Source organism: Diplotaxodon limnothrissa, linkage group LG20 (genome assembly GCF_057381915.1).
Source record: "Diplotaxodon limnothrissa isolate DT_005_m linkage group LG20, D_limnothrissa_male_GT1.1, whole genome shotgun sequence".
NCBI lineage: Eukaryota > Metazoa > Chordata > Actinopteri > Cichliformes > Cichlidae > Diplotaxodon > Diplotaxodon limnothrissa.
The window spans coordinates 26,672,133-26,691,084 of record NC_140615.1 but is presented as its reverse complement, the minus strand read 5'-3'; the positions used below and the strand labels follow the sequence as shown (position 1 = coordinate 26,691,084).

General features: G+C 40.6%; 2 protein-coding genes across 2 annotated transcripts in view; one reads left to right on the top strand and one right to left on the bottom strand.

Annotated features, from left to right (window-relative positions):
- Positions 1 to 1,669: 1,669 nt before the first annotated feature.
- LOC146611064 (putative G protein-coupled receptor 139) lies at positions 1,670 to 2,800 on the top strand. The gene is made up of 2 exons (XM_085345573.1): positions 1,670 to 1,748; positions 1,875 to 2,800. The coding sequence occupies exons 1-2, from the start codon at positions 1,670 to 1,672 to the stop codon at positions 2,798 to 2,800; spliced, it is 1,005 nt and encodes a 334-aa protein (XP_085201699.1).
- Positions 2,801 to 12,709: 9,909 nt separating this feature from the next.
- The window catches only part of eif2d (eukaryotic translation initiation factor 2D), a 45,047-nt gene continuing 38,804 nt past the window's right edge, over positions 12,710 to 18,952 (bottom strand). Inside the window, exons 14-15 of the mRNA XM_085344592.1 lie at positions 12,962 to 13,136; positions 12,710 to 12,875 (exon numbers count right to left, since the gene is read on the bottom strand). Coding sequence (XP_085200718.1) covers positions 12,805 to 12,875; positions 12,962 to 13,136 — 246 coding nt within the window. The 3' untranslated portion in view covers positions 12,710 to 12,804. The remainder of the gene's footprint in view (positions 12,876 to 12,961; positions 13,137 to 18,952) is intronic.

Sequence of the window (18,952 nt, the reverse complement as noted above, 5' to 3'; positions counted from 1 at the left end):
TGTGTTTTTGAAAGCAAGGTGTGAACATGTTCCCTCTAAGCCTGAAGGAAAAAAGAAGGAACACACACATGTAAAGGAAGCACTCAAAACGTGCGGCTATCCTAAATGGGCGTTCTTAAAGTCAGCAAAGAGGCACAGAAAAGAAGACCAGACACCAGCGAGGGAGGATAAGAAGGACAGACGCAACAACATTGTCATCACCTATGTAGCCGGTGTATCAGAGAAACTCAGGAGAGTTTTCTCCAAGCATGACATCCCAGTGTATTTCAGACCCAGCAACACGCTCAGACAGAAACTGGTTCACCCGAAAGACAAAACGCCAAAACACAAGCTTAACAATGTGGTGTATGCTGTACAGTGCAGCGAGGAATGCTCAGACCTCTACATTGGAGAGACCAAACAGCCACTTCACAAGCGCATGGCACAACACAGAAGAGCCACCTCCACAGGACAAGACTCAGCAGTCCATCTGCATCTTAAGGATAAAGGACACTCTTTCGAGGATGCCAATGTTCACATTTTGGACAGAGAGGACAGATGGTTTGAAAGAGGAGTGAAAGAAGCCATCTATGTCCACTGTGAGCGACCATCTTTGAACAGAGGCGGGGGTTTACGACACCAACTCTCTGCCATCTATAATCCAGTTTTGAGATCCCTTCCCAGACGCCTTAACGCCCACTCACATCCTGGGCCATCTGACCTCAGGAATTCGCATGATAAGGTGGGGCCAGGTTTCACAATGAACTCACCCGAAACTCTGGCTGATTGGGACCCACGCCCAGTTTTCCACCTTGGCTCAGGCGATTAGAGGATCATCAGGGGGTCCTTTTGTCCCTCTGTGGGGGGATACTCCCACTAGGTTATATCTGGGACTCTCCACCATTTGACCTTAGAACTGAAGAAGCTTCTCGGATGAGAGGTGAAACGTCTTCAAGCAACTTAAAGAAGTCCAGACGCTTTTCTTTGCAAATTTCCTATTCAGGTTTTTCTTGTCACTTCTGGCTCCAAAAAACAAGGAGGTGAGGGCCAAACTGACTTAAGGCTTCAAAACAAACCCCCACAAACTAATGGCTGACCCAACTTTGCTACTGTACATTCACGTCTTTTATAACCCTAACATTTTCATGTCATCAGTTCAAACATGGTAATATAAGTGAGTTAAAGGCTGCTGCGTTTGGTGTGTTCACTTGGCAGTCGGTATTATGAAAAACAGCCTGAATCCATTAAGTTTTTCAGTTAAGGAGCAAAAAAAACAAAACAACAAAAAAACAAACCAAAAAAACTCCACCCAACCAAACAAACAAACATATAAAACAAATAAAAATCGTCAATCTATCTAACAGAAGGTGAGAGGTTTCAGCCTGAATCAAAGTGGTCAACTGTTATGGCCAAAGAGCAGGTTATTTTCTTGCTCTGTCTCCTCTTCCTCATCAAAACCCAGATTTAAAAAGATGATGCACTTGGGATTTGTAGCTTTTCCTGCCTGTTCCCTGCTGTTAAACCATCATAAAATGAATAATCACCACTCATCACATCACCAAGCTGTTGATACACTGCCACAATTTGTAAAGTGAGATGAGGTGGGAGTGACTACATGGTGTCCGGGCAATAACTGCGAGTTGGGTGTTTGTAGCTGCAGTTAATGACACTATCTGTGATGGGAGAGGACATGGGCTCTCAAACGAAACACTGGATGGTGACACTGCAAGAAGTTTTTTATCCTGCTCTAGCAGCTGTGGGCATCCCATGTAAGTACATTTCAAAAGATAGTGCAGCTAACTGGTTTCATATGAAAATATTTCACTATTTTAGACCATTTAGAAACTTTCCTGCTGAGTAACAAGTTACCTTAACTGACACTAACCTTTTCTCAGCCAACATCGTCACCTTTCTAATCATCTGGAAGAGGAACTGCACCCTCTCCAGATCCAGTGCCTTGTATCTGATGGCCATCTCAGTGGCAGACAACTTTGTCCTGATGTTCATTGTGATTCTCGAGCTTTCTTTGAAGTACCACCAGCAGGAGCCATTTTGGAGCTATGAGCCTTGGTGCAGCCTGAGGGACATTTTTAATTACGGTGCCTATAATGCCTCTACTTGGCTTGTGGTTCTGTTTACAGTGGAGCGTTTTATTGCCATTCACACGTGGAAAATCAAACCTAAAATCTGCAATCAGAGATGTGCAGCATGGACTATAGCAGCCACGTTTGTTTTCAGTCATCTTTTTGCCATTCCTCACTACTGGTCTAATATCTCAGTCCATGATAATAATCAGACCAGGTGTATTTACAACCCAGAGGCACCGACTCGGTTCATTCATGCCCTGGTCTGGATTCAAACACTGCAAGCCTACATGTTCCCCTTTCTCATCATCCTCACAGTTAACGGGTTGACCTTACAACTGATTTCTCTCAGTAGCCGGGTTCACATCCCTGCAGGATTGGCTCCTGGGGTTTGCAAAGTCAGGCCCCTTCTTCGCTCCCGGAGAAGAAAATCAGTGGTTCTTTTAGTGACCGTATCCATGAGTTTTGTGCTGCTGTCTGTCACGCGCGCTATAACTCAGATCATCCTTCGCACAACTGAGTTGTACACTTTGGATCGTAATGATTATAATCACCAAATAAATATAGCAGCTGATGCTGGGACCATGCTCTGCCTGAGCAATGCTGCTGCAAACATGTACCTGTATGTATGCACCCAGTCCAGGTTTCGCCAGGAGTTCTCGGCTTGTATTTATCAGGCGTCCTTCTATTGCAAAACAAAACTACAGAAAGTCAAAGAAAATTCTCGGTGTGATTAGAAAACACAATCATGGAGATATTATCCTCAGCAAAGCTTTTACAGGTGCAAGCGTTCTTAGGGCAGCCATAACAAGTTAATGACTTTGTTTTTCTCAAAAGGCCACAAACCATTTAACTGAACTAAGACTCCATAAAATACAATTTAATTTTCTTTATTACTTTGCTTTACTCTTTATGTCACCCATCCCATTAAACAAAATATATGGATTTCCTGCCAAATTAACGATCTTGACACACAGCTCCATTGTTTGACTTGCACTTTAAAATAATGAATTAATTTCCTGCGTTTCCAAACCTGGACAATCAAAGCTGGCAAACAAACAAGGAGAGTCACGCTCCAGCAATCAGTTCAGTCAGATAACCATCATGATTTAGGTGTGCTGAATAGCTTTTATGGGTTTTTTTTAATGACAAAACAAACATGTCACATAAAAGTTTCGTTTAATTTAAATTCACTCTGTGTAAAGAAATGATGTTTAAATATTACTGAACTGTTACTCCTGTCATTTGGAATCTTTATTTTAAATTATGCTGCAGAAACATGGATCTGTTTGTTTTCTTTCAAACTTTCTGGTCTTTAATTACAAGTCTGCAATAATAGATGCACAGCAGTGTAACTGCGTGCAAATATGTCATTAGGTTTTGACCTAAAATATTATGCTTTAGGTCAAAGCTAATGGTTGCCACAATCCAGTCTTTAAGTGATGATGTGATGAATCCTGCTTCCGGGCCCAAACTACTCTGCGTTTAATAAGGCTTTTGTGTTTCTTACTTGTTTTAATGCTTTGTATCTTGTTCTATTTAATCTCAACAAGCCCCTAAAACAGTCAGTGATCACTGTCGGCCTCTCTTGGTTTTTATTACTGCTAATCATTTTAAAGCTCAGTTTTTAAAACCTTACAATGTCACTACAGCTCAGCCCATGCAGCAGTATATTGATAATTAACCTCATATTGTGGATGGATTATCTCAGTTGTTCTCCTGGCTGAAGTTCAGTCCGTTTACAGCATCCTGCCATGCGATTGCATTTGTCCCGAACCATCGGGAACCCTCACGTTAACTTTTACAGAGTAGAAAAAAGTTAGCGTTCATCCTCCAGCTTCACTGTTTATATTATGCTAACATAGCTGTGTCGCTAGCGATCATGTAGCACATCATTGTATACCAGCTAGCCAAACTTCAGTAACCCTACAAACGTCCCTGCTGTTTACTTTCCTGTCTTCATGTATGTCAGAAATGATAGCAGAGCTGTACGTCTTAATTTGTTTCATAAATCCCTCAGTCAGAACATGGTATATTATGACTAGTGAGCTAACTTCCTGCTAACTTCTAACTCTGTTAAATTTCATAAATTTGGTTTTCGTGAATGCATGGATGTTAAACTTAATTGTTAAACCAGGTAGAGCAGCAGCACTGATCATTTTATTACAGATGAAGGGATTTAGACAGTTTTTAACTCTCAGTGATGCCGCACTAATCGTTTGACTTTGGGACCTGCAGCAGAGTTAGGCACGGCTAATGATGTCAGACCGTATAGATGTAACAACTCTGTTGTAGACTCCAGGGCAGGTAATTTTGGGGCCCTTACCACCACTTCATACCTGAGCAAGTCCACTATTTACCAATTTTACACACACTGTAAATGCAAAAGAAATATCAGGTTTTGATCATCATGGACTACTACCACCATCAGTGAATATGTACAAAAATAGAATTTTGGGTTAAAATTCAGTTAAAAAAACACTGGACTGCATTAATAAAGTTATATTTTGTTCAGAAAATGGAACCACAACGTAAACATATAATAGAACTTTTTCATATCTGTCCAACTTTAACGAAATAAATAATTTAAGCTGTGCATGCTGTGTGAGATGTGAAAAGGGGCACTTTTCTGCTGGAGATTTGGTTCACAGATCTTCTCAAACTTTTTATGAATACATGGTGGTACCTTCAGGCTTTCTCTACAATAAAACAAAAATGAACTTTTTTGACATGTTATTATTTATTGACTTTTTCTTATTACTTACAAACTCACGTTCACTGACTGTTTATGTTAAAATTCATGTTCACGTTTCAAACTACAAAAGAACTCAAAGGCATTAAGAGTATGCCATTATTACAAGTGGGAGAGTGCCAAGAGAAAGTTGTAAAACCTGACAGAGACATGACCCCACATACTGAGGGGAAAATCAGACCCCTTGGGTCCTGGATGTGGAAGAAACTATGAATAAATCTTGATCGTCTACAGGGAAACAACAAATTGGAACAATTTGATTGCTGTACTACAGCAGAATCTTAAAGAAAACATTACAAGCATGATAATGACTTGTAGAGTAAATTTCCCAGTGCTAAACTGATCGCACCACAGAGACCTGACCTCAACATAACTGGGGCTGTGTAATTGGACACAGCTTCAGTTATCACTTAATAAACCCAACGCCAATTGAATCTGATGAATTTTTTTTTTCAGAAATTCTGAAAGGAGCTTCTGTTTTTTTTAAACTGTGGAAACATACATTTTCCTTTGGTGTGGGAAATTCACTGAAGTGAAATACAGCTACGGTCTTGAATTCACCACAAAAATACCAACTTAATTGAAAGTTATTGTATCCATATTCATTTTTGTTTCCTTGAGAGTTTCACACAAAGTACAAAAAGGGGGAAAACCAGCAAAGAAGACTTAGAATCATGAAAATGTGCTGTTCCAGTGTTCAGTTCAAAAGATTTATGACTTAAAAGCGCCTGATATAACCAGCAGGGAGGAATATTTGCCCCAGCCTTATAAGCAAAGCTCTGGATTGTTTTGCAAAATCCTTAACAACAGCGTGTCTGTGGATAAACCATCGCTAAGATGTTATTTTGCAACTTCCAGGCAGGCACCCTCAAACATGGGTTAAAGCAGTTTGCACATGTCAATCTCAATATCTATCCGCCTTATAGTCTCTCTCCCCTTCCCTCGTGTACGAATGATTAATAATAATAATAATAATAATGGATTGCATTTATATAGCGCTTTTCGAGACCCTCAAAGAGCTTTACAATTCCACTATTCATTCACTCTCACATTCACACACTGGTGGAGGCAAGCTACAGTTGTAGCCACAGCTGCCCTGGGGCAGACTGACAGAAGCGAGGCTGCCATATCGCGCCATCGGCCCCTCTGGCCAAAACCAGTAGGCGGTAGGTGAAGTGTCTTGCCCAAGGACACATGTTAAGAAAAAAATATTAGGTAATTTAGGATTTGTTTACACATCTGATCACCTGGGAACTGAGGAAGAAAAAATGTTGTCCTATTTTTCTTTTCCTAATGTAAACATTTACATCTTTCCAGGATGGAAATGTTTACATTCTGTTACTTTGTGTCCCTGGTGCAGGAAGGTGATCAGTAAGCGTAGATCATGTAATGTCCTGGTGCTGTTGCTTGGTGTTGGTCTTGAGTGATACCTCTTTCTCCTGGATGTACTTCCAGTATTCCTCTTTGGGTAGGTATGCCCTTGTTCTATTCTGTCTTTGAAGCTGGATCTTTGGAGAACAGGCCATTTATTCTCTTGGCCTCTGCCAGGGGCGATTCTAGGATCAGAGCTTTGGGGGTGCTGAGCACCCAGAGAGCTGCCCAGCCAGGCAAGATAAACTTTACTTGTCACGATGAGACTTCTTCCCTGTCTCTGTCAGTCCCTCCATCCCTAATTCCTCTATATTTCACCTTTAAAAACTATTTACTTTGCCTTGTTTGGTATCATCCTTTTTCTGAATTTACAGTTACAGTGGCTTGCAAAAGTATTCGGCCCCCTTGAACTTTCCCACATTTTGTCACATTACAGCCACAAACATGAATCAGTTTTATTGGAATTCCACGTGAAAGACCAATACAAAGTGGTGTACACGTGAGAAGTGGAACGAAAATCATACATGATTCCAAACATTTTTTTACAAATAAATAACTGAAAAGTGGAGTTATTGATATGAAACCCAAGGTACTATAGTACCTTGGGTTTCATATCGGCACACATGCACATATGACAAAATAACCAGCTTCAAATGTTGTCGGAAAACACGTTTTCAAAACTGCAGGTTACCTGGTGTAATGTTTTTCAGCTAAAAAGAAACATGGTCTGACTCCTACCTAACTATATAAAGAGTAACTGAAGGTTAAATGCAGCTAACATGTCCTGTTTTAAGCCAGGCACTCACACCTCCGCTCTGCTGCGTCTAGGCCACCATCGCTCTGGCAGAAAGGGCGCTAGAGTAGGGGAGCGGCGAGCTGGAACAGACCATTTTTGGTGGGGGGCTATACTTTTGTTGTTAAAATATTACTCCAACCAAGTGCTGTAAGGTTTTTATATCTTTAGTAGTGTGTCACACAAACAGCAAATATTGTCAAAAAAGTATGAAATCTTTGGGGGTGCTTTGATTCATTTTGAACACCCCCAGAATGGTGAAGTGCCCCCAAAATGGTCTAAAAGCGCCCCTGGCCTCTGCTTTTTTGATATATCTCTTCAGCACAGTGGCCAGAGCCGTGAGCTTTTGTTTGGCAGTTTCTAGACTCTCATACAGACATCTGGTTCTACCTCTTTTTCGTCTTTTTTCGAGCTGTCTCTCATGATGCCCTTTTGCACCCCACTTAACCGACTAACATCATTCCAGGCTTCCAGCCTTCTTCTCCAAGGGAGGCAACAGATGTTGAATTGGCTTCGCTGCTGGATATGTATTATATACATATAAATCCAGCAGAGGAATCAATTGAACATCTGTTGGGTAGGAAATGTTAGAGTAATACAAAGGAAAAGCACAGGGCTACTCGGTGTGAAGATGAGTGGGTTGCAAGTTTGAATTTCTATCAAGAATTTCCTCCACAGTGCTCGCCACACCCTTACCCTAAGTGAGTTCATTCACCTGCACACACAACATTCATACTGACGGAGTTCTACATTTTTTATTACAACGTTTTAAATGTCACAATTTGGACAAAAACATACATTTCTATAGCAAGACTTTCCTCAGTATCAATTTTAACGTGAACTGTATTGTACCAGCAGGAAAACATGTGGTTGTGGAGAAACTGACTCATCAGTAGAGGGAGCTCTGACTCTGACAGGTGAAATCAGGGCATGACTTGGATTTTTTACGTTTTTTTCTTGGCATTACAGTTTTTTCTGATTGCTTAAGCACATTTTTTGTAACTATTGGCTAATTTTGCAAAACTCTTCACACAAATAAGAAAATCTGTCACCCAATAATCAAAACATTGTAGTTCTCTTGCAAAAGCAAACACAGCTAGATTAACTCTTCACACATTCGTAAAAATGGTGTTTCCGTATCAAACAGTACACACAAGCCATCATCTACTAAGCACACAATGCGCCAACTGCACACTGATGGTATGAATACAAAACACATCTGGCTTTTGCTTTCTCTGTGCACAAGGTAGGCTATGTCAGTTTGAGCTCATACTTCTGTCATAGATCCATAAGCATAGAGGGATCCAAACTTCAAGTACATCAAAACAAACACAAGTGTTTATTTCCAAGTATAGGATTATTTGCAATCGCCATAATGACTATATGGGTTACTTGGTCTGCAGTGAACATGCTTCCTCTGCCCCCAGCATCTGGTCATCTAGCAATTCTGTAAAGTAACAATTTCAGTATTTTTACATCAATGGTATTGGTGTGTTTCTCATTGGCATATGGCAGTGCTACAAATCTTTGTGCGAAGTGACTGTACTAACCGATTCTCATTTCAAGATGTCCCTATGGTACTTGCTACAGTGTAGCGGCTCGAGTTAGGCTGGACCTGTTGGCCAGCTACCCTCAGGGTCATTCCACGGTTGATTACATGGTCCACTATTGTAGCTCTGATGTCATCAGCAATTCTATTTCTTACTCTTCCTACCCTTCCTCTCCCCCCTCCTCATCTTCCTCTCCCTCCTCCTCGTCTTCCTCTTGCTCCTCCTTGTCCTTGTCGTCCTCTTCATCCTACTTCTTCACCTCCACGTCCTCTTCCTCGGCCTCCTCTACTTCTCACTCTTTCTGCTCCCTCCATTGTACTCCGCACACACAGCTTACCTGTATTATAGTGCTTAGGCTGATTGCAAAGTGAACTAATTATCTAAAAAAGTTTTCACATGTGAAAGTGTGCCAGACAGTTGGCAAGTTAGTGTTAATGATAGCCATACATGTGTATACTTTTGCTAGGAGTGTGTTGGAAATTTGGTAATTGAGTGTTGTGCAGTGAATTGTGCCTACAGTTTTGCAAAGTGTGTGTTACAAAATTGCAAACTGAGTGCAAAGCAGTTTTTGTGCTTTTAGTTTTGCAAACTCAGTGAGTGGTTTTGCTATAAGTCTGAATAGTTTTAGAGATTGTGCTACAGGAATCACAGTTAGGGTTTAAGCATTCAGAAAAAACTGTAAAAAAAGGTATTCCACAGTTGGATTAATAGAAAAAAACCCATATGGTCACACAAAACCCCAGCAAAGACATCGAGCCTGCCCTGAAACCATTTCTTGGTAATTGCAACTATTAAACTTGAATTAGGGATAATGGTATTTATGAGGTTTTGGCAAGATATTATTACAGTTTTTTCTGAATGCTTAAACCCTAACTGTGATTCCTGTAGCACAATTCCTAAAACTATTCAGACTTATAGCAAAACCACTCACTGAGTTTGCAAAACTAAAAGCACAAAAACTGCTTTGCACTCAGTTTGCAATTTTGTAACACACACTTTGCAAAACTGTAGGCACAATTCACTGCACAACACTCAATTACCAAATTTCCAACACACTCCTAGCAAAAGTATACACATGTATGGCTATCATTAACACTAATTTGCCAACTGTCTGGCACACTTTCACATGTGAAAACTTTTTTAGATAATTAGTTCACTTTGCAATCAGCCTAAGCACTATAATACAGGTAAGCTGTGTGTGCGGAGTACAATGGAGGGAGCAGAAAGAGTGAGAAGTAGAGGAGGCCGAGGAAGAGGACGTGGAGGTGAAGAAGTAGGATGAAGAGGACGACAAGGACAAGGAGGAGCAAGAGGAAGACGAGGAGGGGGGAGAGGAAGATGAGGAGGGGGGAGAGGAAGGGTAGGAAGAGTAAGAAATAGAATTGCTGATGACATCAGAGCTACAATAGTGGACCATGTCATCAACCGTGGAATGACCCTGAGGGTAGCTGGCCAACGGGTTCAGCCTAACTCGAGCCGCTACACTGTAGCAAGTACCATAAGGACATCTTGAAATGAGAATCGGTTAGTACAGTCACTTCGCACAAAGATTTGTAGCACTGCCATATGCCAATGAGAAACACACCAATACCATTGATGTAAAAATACTGAAATTGTTACTTTACAGAATTGCTAGATGACCAGATGCTGGGGGCAGAGGAAGCATGTTCACTGCAGACCAAGTAACCCATATAATCATTATGGCGATTGCAAATAATCCTATACTTGGAAATAAACACTTGTGTTTGTTTTGATGTGTTTGAATAAACACCAGTACTTGAAGTTTGGATCCCTCTATGCTTATGGATCTATGACAGAAGTATGAGCTCAAACTGACATAGCCTACCTTGTGCACAGAGAAAGCAAAAGCCAGATGTGTTTTGTATTCATACCATCAGTGTGCAGTTGGCGCATTGTGTGCTTAGTAGATGATGGCTTGTGTGTACTGTTTGATACGGAAACACCATTTTTACGAAGGTGTGAAGAGTTAATCTAGCTGTGTTTGCTTTTGCAAGAGAACTACAATGTTTTGATTATTGGGTGACAGGTTTTCTTATTTGTGTGAAGAGTTTTGCAAAATTAGCCAATAGTTACAAAAAATGCGCTTAAGCAATCAGAAAAAACTGTAAAAGCAGATTCAGAATAACTTTGGTGGAAAGTAATTTAATGCTATATCTACAACTTCATTTTTATTAATTACACTTCTGATCCTTGTACTTACCAGTGAGCATTGTTGATAAGCATGTCCATCTGTTTATAACCACAGTGTATCCCCCTTCTAATGGCTGCCTCCAACAGGATGACTCTGTGTCCCGAAGCCAGACTTGTAAACATTTAAAAAGGTCTTGAGCAATAGTTCTGAAACTTTTTGAAGTTTTTATTTGGAAATTCAATTCTTCTTTTTTCTTTCACTAAATTGGTCTTCTACCTGATCATTTTCATAATAAACTTTTTTTTCTTTTGTTAAGCCACTTAACCTTGACCTGTGAATCATTCAAACATAAAAAGATACCTAACTTCACAGGTGCAGGGACGAACCAGTGTTGTGCCTTTACATAACAGAGAGCTTAGAGACAAACCCTTTTTAAATTGCATCTGTAGGTACTGTTTCATAATAGCCTGTCATAAAAACACATCATTTGTTCCCATTTCTTTAGTTCATTCCATAAAAATAATGATATAAAATAATATTGTTAGCCAAAAACTTAAAAGCATTTCTCAGCATGGCACATCGTACAAAGAAAACAAAAACCAAAAATTGAGAAGTGGAAGGAAAGCCTAAACAGGAGAAGGAGAAAAAATTAGTGGCAACTGGACTTATGGGGTAAATTTTTAATTCAAATCATCGTCAGTGGTGTTGGAGAGCTTGTCAAAATTAATGGAATTATGAATGCAGAAAAGCACAGTCAGAATTTGATCCACCATACAAAACCATCTGGGGAAGTATATCTGATTGGCAACAGCTTTATTTTTCAGTATGACAATGATCCCAAACACACTGAAAGTTCAGTAAAAGCATGCCTGGATAGAAAAAACAGATAGTGACAGTCCCCAGAGCCTTGACCTCAATATTACTAAAGCAGTGTGCGATCATCTTGACTGAGAATGGAACAAATGGCAGCCAACATCAAAAGAAAAGCTTTGAATCTTATTCAGGAATCCTGGGGAAATATTCCTGAAGGCTTCCTAAGAAATTACAAGAAATCTTGAGAGCTCAGACTGTGTTTAAGAATAAAGGTAGTCATACCAAATATTGACTGTCAAGCGTGTTAGAATTCTTCATTCTTTGTTTTTGCTTTAAATGTTGTAGAGTATTTCTATCTATTCTTGCACCTATTCCCCATTTGCACAATCCTGCATACGTAAGTCCTTGGCCACCTGCTTAACAGCTTCAAGGTTATTTCTTGAAACAGCTATGTTGATGATTCACAGCTGTACTTTCCCGTTAAGCCACAACCACAAGAGCCTCTACGATTCTACTCAGCTAGTACAATTCAATATAAAATTCTTTGCTTCAAATGATGGTGTTACTTTTGATCAAGATCTCCAAAGTCATCCAGCGTTGCTCTTTTCATCTAACAAAGAAAATCAAACACATCTCTCTTAGTCTGCCATCGATTAGTCCAGAAAGCAGCAGCAGGGATTTAAATAAAGGTGTTTAACTAGTTTAACCTACTTTATTAGTGTGTTTAATTCCAATGCCTGTATGCACAAGATTTAAAAAGCGACTGAGTCTCACGCAGATTACTTTAATAAACAAAAACCTTGACTATGGCAAGAATAATCACTGTTGATGCTGTGCTTTTAAGTTTGGGTGATATTAAATTACAAATAAACTAGAAATAAATCAGTTTAAAGCAGGTGTTTTTTGTTTCCTTTTGTACAGTCCAGCTGAATATATGACACTTTAATGGTGTGCCTGCTGACAAAACTGCATACAGTCAGCTGTTAGGACACATTTGCCGACAGAGATGTTTCTCAGTACGTCTAAAGCTAAGGAAATTGTTTCCTCTCAATGTTCTTTGTTGCCATCAGAATCCAATTACCTTAAAGTGAAAAACATATTGGTCGTTTTGTCCGACCCCATCATCAACTTTAACCTGAAATACATTTGGGAGCCACAGCAGAACAATAATGAGAACTTCATTCATCCACCTTTAGCATTTGACACCAGATCAGCTTTATTTAAAGGACAGTGAAGAGTTTATTGTAATTCTGTTTACACACAATAAAACAGTTAAACACTTCAAAGTGCTGGTACAATTTGTTGAAATACTATTTTTTCTTGCCACCCTTTGGAGCTTTTTCTAATCCTTGAATGTATTTCCGAGGAATTTGATAATGATCTGAAAGGAGAATAATAGACAAAATGACTTTATTTGTGCAGATGAAGGAATTATGATAAAATACTGAATTCCCTAAAGGTCCATACCCAGCAGCAATTTGCCAACTTGTTGAATCTGGTTTCCTTGGATCTGGACCAAGACTTTGTCCTTGGCTCCGGGGACAGGCTGCAAGACAGAGCTGGCCTGAACTCTATGCTGCAAAACACTGGCGACAACTGCAGGATCCAACCCGTACACTTCCAGGTTCTTCATCAAAGTCACCTACAGGTTGCATATATAAAACAACTAATTAAAATATTTAATCATTCATGTTAACTAGTGAGGTCATTACTATATACAATCTGTATAAATGGAGGGCACTGACAAGTTTATTTTTCAAAACGTAAGATGCACCTATAATATATCATTCATTACTAGATTAAAAAACAAAAACATATACATGATGTGTCTCCAATGACAGCGATCTTGGCTGGGGTGTGGGGATACCACTTTTTTTAAGAATGAAATATCTATTAGCTGGATTGACTGGAAGTTTTGCACAAAGATTTATAGCTCCCATTTTGCTCATTGTTAGGAAAAGAAGGATTACAAAGTTTAGAAAAATTAAGAGACACCTATGGTTTGGAAAACCAAGATTTTTTCAGATATCTCCAAGTCAGGTCCTATTTCAATAGTAATATAAAAACTACAGAAGAACATAGTGAAGGCCTAGTCCCCGTTATAAAAGAAGCTTATAAAGGTCAGATTAAAAATAAATTGATTGCTAAACTCTATCGGAACCTACAATCACTTAAGGATCAATCAACCAATTATATTAAAATTAAATGGGAGACGGAGGCTAAAATCAACATATCAGAGGACAGTTGGTTAAATATATGTAGAACACAGATGGAAACTACTAGTTCAGGTTATTGGAGGGAATTCACATGTAAAATTTTAGGTTTAGGTTTATTAGGTTTTTTATAACACCCAAAATAAAATACAAACAAAAAGGTCAACTGACAGATGGACACAATGCTGGAGAAACTGTGGGGAAAACATGGCAGATCATTTTCATATATTTTGGAAATGCCCAATAATCCAACCATACTGGAGTGAAGTGGTCGAATCAATTTACTTGGTGACTGGTCTCAAATTAAATTTGGATTTCTGTACTGTGTATTTGGGCGATATCCCATCAGCAGCCTCCTTAAGGGACAAAGCGCTTAACAGGAGGTGGCTGGAGAAAGAGCCCCCAACAAAGAAAGATTGGATAGGAATAATGGAGGACATATATAGAATGGAAAAACTTACTTTTTTAACCTCAAAATGGACCAATTTCATAAAAACTGGAGGAAGTGGGAGAGATTTGTTGAAGGTGGTAATGTGGGAAGTAGTAATATACCTGTATATTCACACCTAGCCACACTCTGTAACAGTTAGACAGAGGCGGTTGCAGTTAGCCTCCCAACAGTCTGCAAAAGAAGTCATGAAGCAAACAAAAGAGGCTCCCTTATCAAGAGTATCCCAGCCCAAAGGTGTTTCTTCACAAACAGTTAATTCCATTATCTTATCTCATCATGTATCTACCAGTCTGCAACAGTTAGACTCGATGATTACACATAGATGATTTAACTACATTAGGGGCCAACTGTAGTTCCATACTTTCCACATTTTTTAATTACAAACAAACAGTTAATTCCATTATCTTATCCTATCATGTCAGAGGCCATGTCCAACAGAGTCTCCAAAGACTTTCCACCTTTCTTCCTTACATCCTGCTCTTTTATCTCTACATCTCATAGGTCAACTGAAAGTAGCCCCGCCTATATAAAAACACCCTAATCAGACACCCTGCATTCTTCCACACTACTTCACAACGGGCCCTTGAGAGCATAACACTTCGTTCATCAGCGCGGTCAGCAAACCTAACAGCGTTCTTTTTAACATGGACAACATATATGGTAAGTAAAACAAGACTATTAATGGATTCTTAAATGTATACCCCAGTATATCATAAAATATTCAAACTGTTTTCTTTTTCTAAACAAAAGCCTGATTTTTAGGAGATTGGCACAACGGGGCACCACACGTGTCACTTACAGAAGGTCTGTGTTTCTTCTTTTTTAAAAACAGTCATCAGTTCACACAAAACAGTCTGTGCCTCATTGTTTTAGAAGCAATCTTACCTGTTTCTCACATAGTAACATTTAAATGTATATTTCTCTTTGTTTCTACAGGATCACAAAGCTATATTGGGCAAACTACACCTCTAAAAAACACAAGGTAAATACGGTGTTACACATGTTTTAAATATATGCGTGTTTGTTTAAACCTTGTATTAACTGGGCTTATCCCCTGGGCACAGGGTCAATAAGTTGTCCAGAAAAACCTACAGAAGCGGGTGCAATAAGACCAAGCCATACGCTAGGTATGTATACAAGTCTCTATACATGACACTCAATTTAAAGGAAGAAAGGTTTTAAATATTTACAAATGTTCTAATACACCAGGCCTGAGACAGAGTACGCAGCGTGTCAAGAACCGGGGCCATCCGGAATAACGCAGAACAATGTGTGAGTATAGGCAAAAATAAATCAAAAGAGCCAAACACATCCTGTTTTTGAAATGATACACCATGTATATATATTTGTTTCTAACACCCTTCTATCTCCACAGTGATCACACAACCCCTTACCACTATGAACCCCATGAAGACCCCTTGATGTTTTTGGAATATTTACGCGATATCGAACTCCCAGAACAACAACAACCAGAAAACCCACAACCTTTGGGCAACAACAGTGACTCGGAAGCAATCTTCATCACAGGACCACACATACCAGTGAGTGAGTGTCTGCCTAGTGATTTCAGCAATGTTTTTGAGTACAGTCTATCAGATTTTAATATAAATGACATACCCACCATGCCAGAACGTCTCAGAAACAACAACAGTGATTCAGACATTGGTTTTGAAGAATGTTGCATAACAGACTCGCAAATATCACAGGCATATGACGCATACTTAAATGCAGCAGCAAACACCTCTACTTTTGAACAGAGCCATTATGCTTCAAAAAATGATATATTATCTTTGATAGATGCTAAACTAAGTCAACATCAACAAACAGTACAGAGGGATGTTCAAGAAATAGCAGCTAAACTCATGCAAGAAATAGCAGCTAAACTTAACGAACATAAACAAGCAGTACAAGTGAACTTGCAAGAAATAGCGGCTATAGTCAACCAACATCAAGAAGCAGTACCGGGGAACTTGCAAGAAATAGCGGGAGTTTTAACTAGTATCCACCAGACAATAAACAATACCTCGGGTGTATTACGTCTCATAAATACCACCATTCTACACTCAACAAAAATATAAACGCAACACCTTTGTTACTGCTCCCATTCCCCATGGGATGGACGCAGAGACCTAAAATTCATTCCAGATACACAATATAACCATCCCTCCCAAACAGTGGTCACAAATCAGTCCAAATGTGTGGTAGTGGGCACATCTGCTATATTGAGATAATCCATCCCACCTCACAGGTGTGCCACATCAGGATGCTGATCTGACATCATGAGTAGTGCACAGGTGTACCTCAGACTGCCCACAACAAAAGGCCACCCTGGAATGTGCAGTTTTTTGCGCTATTGGGGGTCTGGGGACCCAGAACCGGTCAGTATCTGGTGTGACCACCATTTGCCTCATGCAGTGCAACACATCGTCGCATGGAGTCTATCAGATTGTCAATTGTGGCCTGTGGAATGTTGGTCCACTCCACTTCAATGGCTGTGCGAGGTTGTTGGATATTCGTGGGAACTGGTACACGCTTTCGTATACGCCGGTCAAGCACATCCCGAACATGCTCAATGGGTGACATGTCCAGTGAGTATGCTGGCCATGCAAGAACTGGGACATTCTCAGCTGCCATCTGCCCTGAACAATGTGAACCATGATTCATCCGTGAAGCGCACACCTCTCCAACGTGCCAGACGCCATCGAATGTGAGCATTTGCCCACACAAGTCTGTTACGGCGACGAGCTGGAGTCAGGTCAAGACCCCGATGAGGACGACGGGCATGCAGTTGAGCGTCCCTGAGACGGTTTCTGACAGTTTGTGCAGAAATTGTTTGGTTGTGCAAACCAATTGTTCCAGCAGCTGTCTGGGTGGCTGGTCTCAGACGATCTTGGAGGTGAACCTGCTGGATGTGGAGGTCCTGGGCTGGTGTGGTTACACGAGGTCTGCGGTTGTGAGGCCGGTTGGATGTGCTGCCATATTCTCTGAAACGCCTGTGGAGACGGCTTATGGTTGAGAAATGAACATTCAATGCACGGGCGACAGATCTGGTTGACATTCCTGCTGTCAGCATTAGGGATGGGTACCGGTGTCCGGTGCCATGATGGCACCGGTTCTGACATAAACGGTAGTAACCAGACCGAAAAGCAGCGCACATTTCGGTGCTTTATTTCGGTGCTTTTTTTTCCTGAGCTGTGATACACTTTAGATTCTAGCCAATCATTTTACGTTTCCGAGGATAGTAGGCGGGGCCAGGTACGTACGTTCTGTTAGAGCAGAGCTACAGATTAAAAATGTCCATGGCGAAGCGGTCAAAAGTCTGGCTGTACTTCATAGCAAAATATGCAAACTCAGCAGCAACAAGTGCTTTAAGCTGATACTGTGATACTGTCAAAGGAGGTAACACCTCAAATCCGATGAAACACCTGGCGACGCATAGCGTTTTTTTTAAAAGCCCAGAAATGCGCCGTATTTGATAGCTTGCTGCGAGACCTCACACCGAGCACATCTACTGCGGGTGGGTTGCCTGTTATGCAACATCCCCCAAAAACACGAAGAGGAGAGTCCTGGCCCCTAGCCCTGCCAGTGTAGCAGAAATGATGACGGATGATGGTGGCAGCAGCCGTTCTTCTCTGCGTGAGTAGCTAATTTACGTTGAGTAGGCTAACCACGTTATTACATTAATGCATGTAAGGTGAACTAGCAAACATCATCATAGCTACATGCGGCTGTCCTCTTGTTTGATGGCAGATACTCCCTTCACCCTGGCTAAAAAGGCTAAAATGACCAAAGAAAAAGTGGAAAACAGTTAAACATGAGAGGTTTAGGACAAAGTTTGTGTTTTTTTCCATTGTTTAAGCACTGCTTCCAGCCAAGAGTGATACCATATATGCCCCATAGCTGCAGAAAAGGCTAACATTGTTATATTTTTACAAAAAACAGCTGAACATGAGAGGTTTTTGGACCAATTTTGTGTTCTCCATTCTTTAAGCACCGGTTTGAGCACCGTTTGAGCACCGGCACCGTTTCAAAAGTACCGATTTGGCACCGGTATCGGATAAAACCTAAACGATACCCATCCCTAGTCAGCATGCCAATTGCACGCTCCCTTCATTGCTTGTGGCATCTGTGGCATTTTGTTGTGAGACAAAACTGCACATTCCAGGGTGGCCTTTTGTTGTGGGCAGTATAAGGTACACCTGTGCACTACTCATGATGTCAGATCTGCATCCTGATGTGGCACACCTGTGAGGTGGGATGGATTATCTCAATATAGCAGATGTGCCCACTACCACACATTTGGACTGATTTGTGACCACTGTTTGGGAGGGATGGTTATATTGTGTATCTGGAATGAATTTTAGGTCTCTACGTCCATCCCATGGGGAATGGGAGCAAAAACAAAAGTGTTGCGTTTATATTTTTGTTGAGTGTAAATAGGTGACTTAAAATCCACACCATGGATCCACCCCGTAAATTATTCAAACACAATGATGGTACCTCCAATCAAGCTAAATGGTTTGACTTTGACGCTTTTAACCATGCGGCTGCACAATTAGTAAGCAATTGTCAAGTCTTGCATGCAACACTTAATAGTCTCGCTGCAGCATGTAGCGGTGTGTCTAATGAGCCCGCCTGTCCAACTCATTCTGAACCCGTTGCTGATGATGCTGTTGATCAACCAGCCGAAACACATTCGGATTTGCCTGTAGCCACTGGTGTTACTGTTGCAGGGACTGTTGTTACTCAAGCTGCCGCCGATTGCCTTATTACCGGAGCTTCTGTCACGCCTGA

Bases quoted from the DNA above. Each gene is read 5' to 3' on its own strand.
- LOC146611064 (XM_085345573.1), top strand. From the start codon at position 1,670: ATGGGCTCTCAAACGAAACACTGGATGGTGACACTGCAAGAAGTTTTT. The intron at 1,749-1,874 runs GTAAGTACATTT...ACCTTTTCTCAG, and splicing joins AGCAGCTGTGGGCATCCCAT to CCAACATCGTCACCTTTCTA.